The sequence below is a fragment of the Bos taurus genome, chromosome 21 (genome assembly GCF_002263795.3).
Source record: "Bos taurus isolate L1 Dominette 01449 registration number 42190680 breed Hereford chromosome 21, ARS-UCD2.0, whole genome shotgun sequence".
In the NCBI taxonomy this organism is placed as follows: domain Eukaryota; kingdom Metazoa; phylum Chordata; class Mammalia; order Artiodactyla; family Bovidae; genus Bos; species Bos taurus.
The window spans coordinates 19,108,870-19,122,651 of NC_037348.1; the positions used below are offsets into that span (position 1 = coordinate 19,108,870).

The 13,782-nt window shown below is 47.3% G+C and overlaps 1 protein-coding gene across 14 annotated transcripts in view; it reads right to left on the bottom strand.

Annotated features, from left to right (window-relative positions):
• The window catches only part of NTRK3 (neurotrophic receptor tyrosine kinase 3), a 439,365-nt gene that overhangs the window by 288,007 nt on the left and 137,576 nt on the right, over window positions 1-13,782 (bottom strand). For 10 of the 14 annotated variants that reach the window (XM_059879136.1, XM_024981892.2, XM_059879142.1 and 7 more), the window contains 5 exons: window positions 13,592-13,749; window positions 12,438-12,580; window positions 11,669-11,810; window positions 9,669-9,965; window positions 840-863 (listed from right to left, as the gene is read on the bottom strand). In XM_059879136.1, coding sequence (XP_059735119.1) covers window positions 840-863; window positions 9,669-9,965; window positions 11,669-11,810; window positions 12,438-12,580; window positions 13,592-13,749 — 764 coding nt within the window. 14 annotated transcript variants of the gene reach the window in all.

Here is a 13,782-nt window from a genome sequence, read left to right on the forward strand (position 1 = left end):
GCTGAAATGACCTCAGCTGTCACCATTCCTCTCCCATGGGGGACAAAAGGAAAAGGAATAAATATGGGTTCCCCTACAGTCCACGAGCAAACCCCCAAATCCAGGGAGTTGTCTAGTCCTGGCCCCGAATCACTTATAGACTGAGCCTCAGTAATTTCACTTAAAGACAGATGAGCCTCTGGGAGACCTGGCCAGTCACAGCTCCACTTGTCTTGCGTCCTCAGTTGCTTCAGCTGTGTCTGACTCTTTGCAACCCCATGAACTGTAGCCCGCCAGGCTCCTCTCTGTCCATGGGTTTCCCAGGCAAGAATTCTGGAGTAGTTTGCCATGCCCTCCTCCAGGGGATCTTCCTGATCTAGGGATTGAACCCATGTCTCTTAGGTCTCTTGCACTGGCGGGCAGATTCGTTATCACTAGCGCCACCTAGGTGGGTTCTAGCCAAATTCCCTGGCTCTTGAAGCAGGTGACAAACACTGACATCATAGGCTCCACATTCTCTCTGCAAGAACAACTGAGATGCTCAACACGGGCCCACCGGGGCACGTGAGCCCCACATGCTTCCTGACACCACCTCTCTCTGTCTAGGTAGGAAGACTCGCACCATGGTCAGACCCTAGAAAACTGCAGGAGAACTGAGGCAGCAAGTGACCGTCTAAGAGGCATGGGCTTGGAACTGCCCAAGAAGAGTTTCTGCTCTCCTTTCATGGTTCACTCAGATCCTCTCAGTGGACATGGGTCTGGGGATGGTGATAGAACAGGAAAGAGGGCTATCTGGACTCAATAGTCACCAAAAGTATCAGAATAAATCACTTTCAAAGCAAAAGGTAAAAGAGACTTACAAGAGACAAAGTTATCCGTGCTCTCTGCAAAAAAAAGACAGAGATAATTAACAAACGTAATAAAAACCGGAACAGCCTTGCTCTGTCTTCTTCATAGCTATGACCTCTCCCACTCACCATGATCCCCTGTTGCCCTGGCAACTGAAAACTAAAACCCTTGGCACGTCACCCCTCCCCCACACCATATTACTCTTTAGAAGGTGGTCTTCCAAATGGAGAAGGAATAAGAGCTAAAACTCCTGGGTTTCAAGGGAGGTGGCCTGGCCCACCTGGAGACTAGAAACCAAACCATGAGTTGAGGAATTAAATCCAGACTCCCTGTCACACCCACAACCTTCCCTCAGATACCCAGTGTGTTGGGGATGATGGTGGAACATTAGAACCCAGAAGAAATCCTCCAGGATGGGCTTCTGTGATCTACCTGGGAAATGCCAGCTATGATCTCAAGATCACAATTCCCCAATTGTAAAATTTAATCTAATAGGTCACTAAGGCATGCTTGGGAATCCCTCTAGAATCTATTTCCCAGATGAAAATGTGTTATTGAGTCTTCGGCCTTTAGAAATGATCACCTAATAATGAAAGCCAATCATTATAGGGCATTGATTATGAGATGGGGGTGTGAAAAATGCTTTATGTAACACATCACCCAATCCTATACCCACCCTGGGAGATGGGTAGCATTACACCCTTTCATCAGGAGAGTAAACAGACATATAGAGATCAAGTGACTAACTGAATGTCACTCATCTAAGAAGGGATACAACTGGATTCAAGCCCGGGCTCGGAACCAGTTTATAAGAGATTCTCAAACTTCAGCCTGCCACAGAAGCATCCAGGAGATGACCACTATGATCCTCCAACAGAAAGAATGAGGGCTTCTTGGAGAAATGCATAATTCCAGGGCTGGGGAAGAAAAAGTAAAAGATATGCCTAGAACATCTTGCGGTATTGAAAAGCAAGAAGGCACACAAAAACTATGAGGGGAAGGAAGAAAGGATGCAGGAGCCACCATGATGGGGTTTCCAATGGCCAAACCGGGGATGATTTGAGCAACAAAATATAATGACGGTCATAGGTTGTTATGAGCTGAATTATATCTGCCCAAAATTCATATACGGAAGTCCTAACCCCCAGTACCTTAAACTATGACTATATTTAAAGGTAGAGTCTTTAAGAGGTAATTAAGTTAAAGTCATTAGCAACCTAGAGGAATAGGTGGGATAGGAGGGTGGGAAGGAGGTTCAAGAGGGAGGGGACATATGTATACTTATGACTGATTCACACTGTTGTATGGCAGAGGCCAACACAACATTGTAAAGCAATTATCCTCCATTTAAAAAAATAAATATTTTTCTCCCCTTGCAAAAAAGTTCAGAAAAAATAAACTTATTAGGGTGGGCATTAATCCAATATGACTTGTATCCTTATAAGAGGGTATTAGGATATAGTTATACAGAGGCAGATGAAGACACACGGAGATGACAACCATCTGCAAGTCAAGGAGAGAGGCTCATAAAGAACCAGCCCTTCTGATACCTTGATCTCAGACTTCAAGCCTCCAGAAGTGTAAGACGATAAATTTATGCTGTTTAAGCCATTTAGTCCCTGACACTTTTCCTCATGGCAGCTCTAGCAAATTAACACATGGATTGTAATTCACAGAACAAAATAAATACCCATGAGTCCATACTGATATAAGAAGCAATTTAATCAACCAATGAGGAAGAAGAGAAAGCTCTTCCTTACAATAAAATTCCAATTAATAGAGAGGAAAGGATGGAACTAGGAAAAAAATCATTGACAAATGGCACGTTAATATTTGTTTCAGGCAAGAATCACCAATGAATGCTAAAATTAATATGTGAAATAATGATAAAAAATGATATTTATAAAGCTTCAAAATATGATGCTTATTAATTACAGAAGGGAAAAAAATTATCATTTTGCAGTGGAGAAATCTGGCAGACACCATCTTCACCAAGTGAAAAAGTTAACATCACAGGTAATAAGATGTATAGACATCATGTATCCCCAACGCAATGGACGGAAAGGGCACAACATTACTTCTGCGGTGCTCTTACCAAAAACGCATAACTGGCATTTAATTGTGAGAAAACGCCAGGCAAACCCAAACTGTAGGACAGCCTACATATAACGAGTGAGGAGTCTTCAAAGTACGCAGATCATGAAAGACAAAGAAAGGCTGAAGACCTGCCCCAGATTTAAAGAGAATACGGTAACATGGCAGCTAAATGCAATGTATAATCCCGGATTGGATCTCAAGAAGAGAAGGACAACTGATAAAATTTAGATAAAGTCTGTAGATTAGGTAATAGGGTTGTATCAGTATCACTCCTGGTTATGATCACTGCACTGTGATTATGTAAGACGGCAACATTGGGGGAAGCTGGGTGAAGGGTATAAGAACGTCTTTTGTATTCTTTTGCAATTTGGGAGGGTAAATCTCTATTTCAATATCAAGAACTTAAAAAAAATTTTTTTTAACTTTTTAACAAAAGAAATACAGATTATCAATCCTCATCCCAGAGTTTCTGATTCAGGAGGTCTGGAGTGGGTCTTGAGAATTTGCATTTTAACCAAATTTTCAGGTGATGAGGATGCTGCTGCTCCCTTTTCGAACCCCTGCATTGTAGTACAGCTCCTCCTGTCACAAGCCTACCACACCCTAAAAACAACAACTCATTCCTTCATTCATCATGGACCTTCTATTTACCAGGCATCTGGCTAGCTGAGCTTTCAGTCATTGCAGTCGTAGCTCTGCTCTCTACCTGTGGAGAAAATGATGCTTTCTATAAGGAAGGAGTCTTTTAAAGAAAGTTCTACGTATAGTAAATGCACTGTTAATAGATTTCTTGTTCATCATCTGCTTTTCGTTGTTTCAAGGGACAGTGATACAGCTTTGTCCAAATTCCTGAGCATGCCCTTCATACCCCCAGCCTCTTCTAAATTTCAAGTGACCAACTACCTGATTTGGGAGGAAGATGGGGGTCAAGGGACCCTAGCTGTGGTTTCAGAGAATAGAGACATGCCAGATCAACTCATAGTTAAAACTGATTTGCATGTTTCTCATAAGGTTTTCCTTTATTGGAGAATAATCTCATGTCAGCCAAATGTTTTGGCCCAATCTGTGAACCCTGTAATCTCTCGGTGAGCCTATGAATGCTTAGCTCCTTTGTAGGAGCCTGGAGACATGTATTCACCCAGGAAACACCTGAGACCTGGAAGAGCCAGACCTCCAGGGTTCTCTTTAACTTGTGGGAAGACTCAAAACTTCACCCTGGAAGAGGATGGTACCCAAGAATGGTCCTTGTCTCTGCCTGCACCAGCAGTCTGGGAGAACAAACAACTGGACTCGCGTGCCAAAGCAGCATCTGAATCCCAAAGGGGACCGGGCACGAATGGAAGGCATATGTCTCCTCCAGATCCCAAACTCCTCAAGAAAAACTCAGTGGGAAAAGCCAGTGGGGTCCAGAGAAAAGAGAAGAGAGGCAGCAGCTTGCATCCAGACAGACAGAGATGCACTGAGACGTGATGACGTGAAGAGATGGCCTGGCTTCAGATGTGAGGACAGAGGAGGGAGCCGCGCCAGGCGTCCACATGCTCGGCCGACCCCGCGCAGACGGCCACACGCGGCTGCCCCTCCACTTCCCCAGCATCCGCTGGTTGGGAGCATGTTCTCGTCTCAACAAGTTCCCTATGGGAAAGAAGCCAGTCTTGATGCCGCTAAGGGCGCTAGCGCAATGGTTTCTCCCCGTGGTGGTACCTAGGGCCCTGAGGGAACTCTGGTTTCTGCTGTCACAATGAAGAGACTTCCTGGCCAAGCGAAAAAAGGAGAATTCAAGAGTTATGGCAGCTCACTTGTTCCTAAATGTTTCGTTAAGTATTCACAGATATTCATTGCAGGAATGCAGGCAAACACACACACACACACATAAACACACACATACAACTGCATACATGTGCACGCACACATAAATACACATATATGCACACACATAAACACACACTCACAAACATAAATGCACACATACATACATACATACACATAAGCACATAAATGCACACATATACACACACATGCACAAACACATGTGCACACACACACACCTTGCTTACACACATACATGCACGCATGCACATAAAAACACACATGCATACATACATGCGCACATGTACATATAAACACACAAGCACATTCACCGATACACACATACAAACACATGCACATGCACACGCACACATCCCTTGCATACACACATATACACACATACATACACATACACATGCACGCACACTGTGCATATACACAAATGCACATACACACATAAATACATACATGTACACATACACACATGCACACACATGTGTGCGCACACCCCTTGCATACACACACACACATAAATAGACACACACACACATAAACATACACTCACACACATGCATGCATGCATGCACATTCACACATACACACATACAAACACATACACACACACACATACCCCTTGGCAACATTCCCCCTTCTATCACATCATCTAAGGATCCCTAATGGTGACCTTCCAGGTACCACCCTGACCCTGACATGATCCCCAGCCTCCCCTGACACTCAGATCCCTGACTCCTCATGGTCCCACTCTTACACCCAGATCCTTTTTGGTGGCCTCTCTAAGATCCTGAAACATGAAAGAGGATTCCATGCTCCTAGAACACATCTTCCTTTCCAAGGACTGGCTCCTACACTAAGGCTTAAACTCCAGGTGGAACATTCTAGTGCTTCCCTGGAAATGCAGAAGGAACCACCAACATTTGCATAGGATGTGAAGCTTACAAAAAGCTTTCCCAGAACATTTTCATCTCAATGTCCTGCTCGGAGAAAATCCTCTGATCGAAGCCTCTGCATCTTCAGACGTTTCCACTCAATGTATTCATTTCAATCCAGTCTCTTGTGGGCCTCCGACCCACGAACAGTCAGGAAAGAAGACCTTCACCTTCAGATCCCCATCCCCTCCCCAAACAAATCCACTTTCAGTTGCCCTTGGGTGTTTTTAAAAAAAAATAAAAATAAAAACAAACTAATTCTGCTCTTACTCTGTACCAAGCACCATGGGAGATATTTTAGGCAGATTGATCCACTGTCTGTGAATTAATCTTCACCACAATCTCTGAGGCAGAAGGGAGGGGGCTGAGTAATCTGCCTGAGATCATAGAGCTGATGGGCAGCTGAGTGAGAATCTGAACCCTGGCTTGTGACTCCATAACCACTACCTTCAATGAAACTGCCTGAAGACAGTCTGTTAGAAGTTCCCAGCTTGATTACAGAGTGACTACCAGTTCCAGAACTCCTGAACTCAACTCCTTAACTCTCCACTCAGAATCCAGGTCAAGGCCAACAGCGGTTGAACCATCCCTCTGTCCAGACATAGAGCGAAACACTTGGCAAACATCACTTCATTCATCCTCAGGACTATTTAGGCAGGAGCTCCAGTTATCCCCATTTTACAGATGAAGAAACAGAGGCACCTCATGCCAACCGTGTGCCAAGCCCCATTCTAGGAGCTGAGGCCATCTGTCCAGTAGGACCACAGATGCGGTTTGCACCTCAGTCTGTCTGATTTCAGACCTTCGGCTCTTAACCTCTATGCTTTGCTGTCTGGGAGCGAGGGGGTACAAATGACAAATACAACCTCCCCACCACTTTACAGCAAGAGAAGAACAGGAATCCACCAAGAGCCTTTGTACCCAGGGCTCAGCAGGTGTGCAGTTTACTGCCTGCGTCATGGGATGACTGACTCTCCTGAATGCCTAGCTGTTTTTTCACTGTCACCACTGGCCCATCTCTTCCCTGTCACTGCCTTTTCATCATCCATTGATTCCTTTACGAACAAGTAACCCTTCACACAGGATGGCCCTGTCAGGGTGCAGGTGGGTCCGAGAAACCCGCTTCAGGTGAGCAGTTTGCCTTCAAGCTCCTCCATGACTCCACCCTCTCTCCTGCCTCCTCGGTCCACCATATGCCACAGCAGCAGTTGGCAAATAAGAGCGTCTGAATTTTGCGGGTGGGAGGGCTTGTCAAGACACAGACTGCTGGGCCCCACCCCACAATTTCTGACTCAGTAGGTCTGGGTGGGGCTCTAGGATTTGAGTTCTAACACCTGCCCACATGATGTGGATGCTGCTGGTCTGGGGACCACTCCTGGAGAACGACTGGCCTGATTAGAGTTGATAAGGTGATAGGGGTGTCCAGAGGTGATGAGGAGGGGCAGCTGTGTCTCTTGGGGACAGAGAAGGTGTACACACGGCTGGGAGGATGCAGAGAAGAGCTTCCCTCCCAGTGGGAAAAGCCACGCCCCACACCATTCCACTGGTCCTCCTGCCCCACGGCCAGCACACCCTCTGTGGACAGGAGCCGGAGTGTCTTGCCCCACCTCTCAAACATTCAAGGGCTCCCCCTCTCTCCAGACCCCAGGAGTTTCCCTTTGAGAACAGAAGCATCACTTGGCAGGAGCTTCACTCCTCACTCATGAGGGAGTATAGATTCTCCTCTTTTTAAAAAAAAAAAGAAAGAAAACATGTATTGGAGTACAGTGGCTGTACAATATTGTGTCAGTTTCAGCTGCACAGCAGAGTGAATCACCATACGTACGTATATATCTCCTCTTCTCTGGGTTTCCTTCTCATTTAGGTCACTACAGAACATTAAGCAGAGTTCCCTGTGCCGTCCAATAGGTTCTCATTGGTTATCTATTTTATACACAGTAGTGTATACACGTCAACCTCAATCTCCCAGTTCATCCCACCTCATCTTTCCCCCGTCAGTGTTAATACACCTCCTCTTTAAAAGCAGATTCCATTCTCTATGGCTGAGTAATACTCCATTGTGTATATGTACCACGGCTTTCTTATCCATTCATCTGCTGATGGGCATCTAGGTTGCTTCCATGTCCTGGCTATTATAAACAGTGCTGCGATGAACACTGGGGTACACGTGTCTCTTTCCCTTCTGGTTTCCTCAGTGTGTATGCCCAGCAGTGGGATTGCTGGATCATAAGGCAGTTCTATTTCCAGTTTTTTAAGGAATCTCCACACTGTTCTCCATAGTGGCTGTACTAGTTTGCATTCCCACCAACAGTGTAAGAGAGTTCCCTTTTCTCCACACCCTCTCCAGCATTTATTGCTTGTAGACTTTTGGATTGCAGCCATTCTGACTGGCATGAAATGGTACCTTATAGTGATTTTGATTTGCATTTCTCTGATAATGAGTGATGTTGAAATCACCAGATGGACATGAACAGGGCAAAGGGCCACTCCAGCCCTTAATGCCAACAAAGCCTAGCCTGACTTTATGGTCCCGAAAAGCAAAGCATCTCTGCATCTAAAGGTCGCTGCTTCCACAGTGCCGACCGGGACTCTTCCAGTTCTTAAAAAGCCCCGTGTGACCCACGGTGGGAAGTGTCCTGAGGCCCTTTACTGGGTATACTAGGAATGATGTTGGAAATGTCAGACCATATGGGATGGCCAGGGTCTCAAACATTGGCACATTCTCATCCTCTCCTGAGTGATGGCGTCATCACTGCTCCACAGAATTCTGTGCAAGAGTTTAGCTTCCCAGGTAGTCTTGCCTCTCGAGAGTGTCTCTCAGTGTCTCCTGAGTTCAGGTTTTCTTGTGCTAAGATTTAAAAGGCCCCTTGGAGCTGCTTCCTGATGGTTATCTGTACGTTGTAAAGTCACCTTCACATAAGCAGATGCTGCAGTGCTCGTCCTCCACTGCTGTGTGTGTGTGTGTGTGTGTGCGCGTGCGTGCATGATATCAGTCTTTACTGATATCTTTACTGATATCTGCTTTACCCTTTACCTCATTAGAAGCCTGGATTTCTAGGAATTGAAGTCTGAGAGGTCCTCCAGCTTGTTCCCAGCAGAAATCAGCAAGGTCATCAAAGATACATGACTTCACTAATAGAAACTTATCAGCTGCCAAATCTACCAAGAGATGCTGAAGCCACTTTCACTAAACTCTTGGAGTGTTTTCTTCTCCTCCAACATCAGGAAGGTATTTGAAATATTCCAGCCCAGACAAAGACAGACTCCCCTCCAAAATATTCAAACAAAATTTTTTCATTATTTCAATGACCTCTCCTTCCCCCACCCATCCACTGGATGTCAGCACCATCCAGGTTGATGGCATCAGGAACTCCCCACCCATCAACTCACCACAGCATTAGAGGAAAGGAGCCACAGACCTGGAAGCCTCAACCCCAGGCAAAACCTTGCTTCTACCCAGCAAGTGGAAAGAGATTTAACTTTTCTGTTAAACATGGGGATGAATCAGATAGACCTTGAAGTCCCTTACACGGAAGGTCATCAAACCATCATTAGGTACCAAAGCCTGTGACACACGCTTTGTCTATTTTAAGTTATTTAATAAAAGTCACAAGATTCTTATGGGAGCAGTACCGTCATGCCCATTTCACAGATGAGGGTATTGAGGTAATGATCAGGCCCAGAGTCCCCCAACAAACAAAGGACTGGGTCCAGTTCTCAAGCCCCTACTTACTCTTCCATAATACCATATACCCTTATATGCATAGCTGTGTATTTCCAAGGGGTCTTGGTTTTTACTGTGACTGCTAACATCAGAGACTTTATCTAGTTTACATAAAATTCAGGTGGTGGCTGAAGATATTCCAAAGTGTGTGTGTTGCTGGTGATGATGGTATCCGTGTTGATGCTGCTTCTCCCCTCAAGCCCCCACACCCCGACCCCCCTGAGTGCCTGGAGGGATCAGCCACTCCAGGGCAGCTCCACCCTCACCTGGAAAGGGCTCCTTGAGGAAGTGGCCATTGATGGTCTGGTTGGCAGTGCCCAAGGGGTTCTTGGCGATGAGGGTATAGTTGCCGTTGTTGTAGTGGGTGGGCTTGTTGAAGAGCAGGCAGCCCTCGGAGACCTCGCCCTCCTGGTAGTACTCCACGTGGATGATCTTGGACTCGCGCAGCGGCTGGCCGTTGTGCAGCCAATGCAGTGTGGGCGGTGGGTTGCCGCGCACCACGAACTCGATGCAGTGCTCCAGGCGCAGCTCGGGCTCCTCCAGGCTCACCACACGTGGGGGGTCTGCCAGGGGACAGGCCAGCTGAAGCCCAGGACACGGAACCTCCCATGTCCTGGAGCAGCCTTCCAGGAGCTGGGGCAGGCAGCCCAATTCTTCATGCATGCATGCATGCTCAGTCAATCCCATGGACTGTACCCCACCAGGCTCCTCTGTCTATAGGATTATCCCAGCAAGAATACTGGAGTGGGTTGTCATTTCCTTCTGCAGGGGATCTTCCCAACCCAGGGATCTAGCCCTTGTCTTCTGCGTCTCCTGCATGGGCAGGCAGATTCTTTATTACTGCTACCTGGGAAGCCCCAATCTTCTCCATCAGCTCTAAAAAGACTAAGGGACTCAGAAGTCCCCCACTCCCCATCAACACCAACACCATCCCTAAAGAGGTGAAGAGATGTCTGTCTTCACCCAAGCTTCCTGGATCCACTACAGCTGGAGGGTCCTTCTCATGACCTTTGTTGGGGGGCATAAATATTCAGTCTACTATAGTGTCTAAGAATTCCTTAAAGAGATGAGTTCCTCTTGGCTAAAGAAAGTCTAAGAATGTAAGAGAAGTTGGTAGAATTTATCTTTTTTTTTAAGATTTTTTTTTTATGTTGGCCATTTATAAAGTCTATGGAATTTATTACAACATTGCTTCTGTTTTATGCTTTGGTGTCAAGGCAAGTGGGATCTTAGTTCCCCATCCAGGGATTGAACCCACACCCCCTGCACTGGAAGGCAAAATCTTAACCACTGGACCACCAGGAAGTCCCACTAGAATTTCCCTTAAAAGCATCTCCGTTAAGCCAAATGCTATGTATGCTATGCTAAGTCACTTCAGTCGTGTCCGACTCTGTGTGACCCCATAGACAGCAGCCACCAGGCTCCCCCGTCCCTGGGATTCTCCAGGCAAGAACACTGGAGTGGGTTGCCATTTCCCTCTCCGATGCATGAAAGTGAAAAGTGAAAGTGAAGTCGCTCAGTCGTGTCCGACTCTTAGCGACCCCATGGTCTGCAGCCTACCAGGCTCCTCCATCCATGGGATTTTCCAGGCAAGAGTACTGGAGTGGGGTGCCATTGCCTTATCCGCCGTTAAGTCAAAAGAGAACCAAAATTTCATACTAAAGGTCATTCAATGACCCCAGATACTTGCATTTGTTGCATAGATAAGCACCAAAGTCATTAACTTCAGATATCTGGTGGGGTTTTTTTTTTTTTTGGTGTGATTAGCAGTAATTTACCAAGAAGTGTGTATGACTACATGTATTTCCCAGCCCCAAAAATTCATATGTATGCTTGCCCATTCCCTGTCTCTATGGAGTAGCTCCTCAGAGAACTTTAGAGGTTTAGCAAAAGGCAGACTTGGGCCAACTTAGGAGTGAGCACACCCACCCCAGTGTTTCTTGCCTGGAGAATCCCAGGGACGGGGGAGCCTGGTGGGCTGCCGTCTATGGGGTCACACAGAGTCGGACACGACTGAAGTGACTTAGCAGCAGCAGCAGCAGGAGTGAGCAAATCCGAGTTGGAGGTACAGCACCTTCTGTGGCACAGGGACACGCTTTCCGGGGTTACTAGCCAAGGACTGACTTGACTTGCCCTGTACTGCCCCAGAGGAGTCTTTCTGACCCTCCTAGTGGACCAGGCTCATTGCAGCGGCCCCACCCCGTCCCAGCCTCCTGTGCCGAGATCCCCAGGGTCCCACCCGCCTTCCACAATGGCGTCCACTCACAGTGGACAGTGAGGGCCACGCTGGCATTGCTCATGCCCACCACATTCTCAGCGATGCATGTCAGGGTGAAGCCATTGTCCTCACTCGTCACATTTACCAGCGTCAGGTTGATGGCGTGTACGTTGGTCCAGTTCAGATTTGTCTAAAACCCCAAGAAAACAGACAACCATCAGATGTATAAAATAAGCTACAGGGATATATTGTACAGCACAGGGAATAGAGCTAATATTTTATAATAACTAAAAAAATGTTTACAACTGTAAATTTTAAGTTATGTATACTTTATCACATAAAAATTTTTTTAAAAGATTCAAAACAGAAAAATTAGATGATGGCACCAAAACAAAGGCAATAATCAAACAGTTTCCACAAGCCTCCCCCACCTCACTCCCCAACACCTTCAGGAATCAAGAGGAAAGATGGGCAGAAAGTGAAAGAGGGCTTTCCGGTGAAGGCACACTGACCAAAGGCCAAGCTCTCTACAGTCAAGAGCTCAGGTAACCCTCACACTTACTCTATGAGGCCAATGGTAGCATTATACCCATTTCACAGATGAGGAAGGTAAGGTACAGAGATGTTTATAGTCTGAGATCAATTTGGCCAGAAAAAGTTGCAGCTGGGTGGCACCCAAGTCTCTGCCTTTCTTCTTGTAGAGAGAGGACCACAAACTTCCCCTCTTCTTCTTTCTTCTTCTTACATCTCTTGCTTCTCTTCATGATTCAGCTCTTTAAGACTAATAGGTGGCAGGGCCCAAGGCTCGGACGCCTACCTGGTGGGTGTTGATGGACTGCAGTCCGGTGACTATCCAGTCCACATCGGGCAGGGGTGAGCCCGAGCCGTTGCAGGTGATGACAGCGTTGTCACCCTCTCGTACTGTCAGGTTGGCATGGCTCACGCTGATCTCGGGAAGGTCTGGGAGGAAGGACAGGGCGGGTGCATAGATAAGGAAGAGTTTGTGACCAAAACTCTGTCCACGAGGGCAATGGTGGCACTTCCTGCCTTGTCTAATCATGACTCCAACACAACCTGCTTGACCTCCTAAAAGCACCCCAAGACTCAGAAGCCTCACACCAGCTCCAGACGTCAGATCTCAGGACGTGAGCCCATGCAGCTTGACTGGTGGAGGGGATGGTGGTGGGGGCAGGGTTGGAGGGGAGGACAGTTGCTCAAGGCAGGCAACTCTAGCAATGACGTCAAATGGCATCTTCCACTTTGGGCACTGGCTCTCAAAACCTTGATCTGCTTCAGACTCCCCTGGGGAGCTCGCTAGAAATTCAGATTTCCAAACTCATCCCCAGACACTCTGATCTCATTAAGTCAGAGATGAGTGATCAGGCCCACACATCTGCTTCTCTAAAAGTCCCTTAGATGTCCTGATAAAGGAGACCCGGAGACCACACCTGGACCTGCACTCCTTCAGGTTTACTTAACAAGAAACTGACAGGGTGCAGGGACTCTGGTCCGATCACAAAGGGCACACGCGCCCTTTTCTGCATCCCTGAAACCAGGAGTCCCCAGCCTCCAGGACCTAAGGCCTGATGATCTGAGGTGGATCTGATGTAATAAAGTAGGAATAAAGTGTACAATAAATGTAATGTGCTTGAATCATCTCCAAACCATGCCACCCTCCCCCCAACCCCTCCATCCTCTGTCCACGGAAAAACTGTCTTCCACGAACCCAGTCCCTGGTGCCAAAAAGATTGGGGACCGCTGCCTGAAACCAACCTTCCCACAGCTGGCTCATGAAGGGACAGGAGTGAGCAGGAAGTAAGAGGGGAGCCGGATCCGCAGCCACTGTGGCGAATTCGAGGCTGGGAGGGCAGTGGGGAAGGAACACCCTGGCTTCCTTTACTGACTTTACTGACTGTCCCTGGGTCTGTGGGAGGGCGGCGTGGAGCCAGCTGGGCCGGGGGGCTCACTCACCGCACTGGCTGATGTTCATGCGGAAGAGTGGCAGCTGGGAGCCATCGGCGCTGATGCAGTAGAGGTTCTGACTGTTGAGCTTAGCCTCCCCCTGCTCCTGCCACAGCTGCATCCAGCGGATGTCACAGCTGCAGTTGAAGAAGTTCTGCTCCAACCTCCTGTGGGCGAGAAGCGAGTTCAGGGAACCCCTG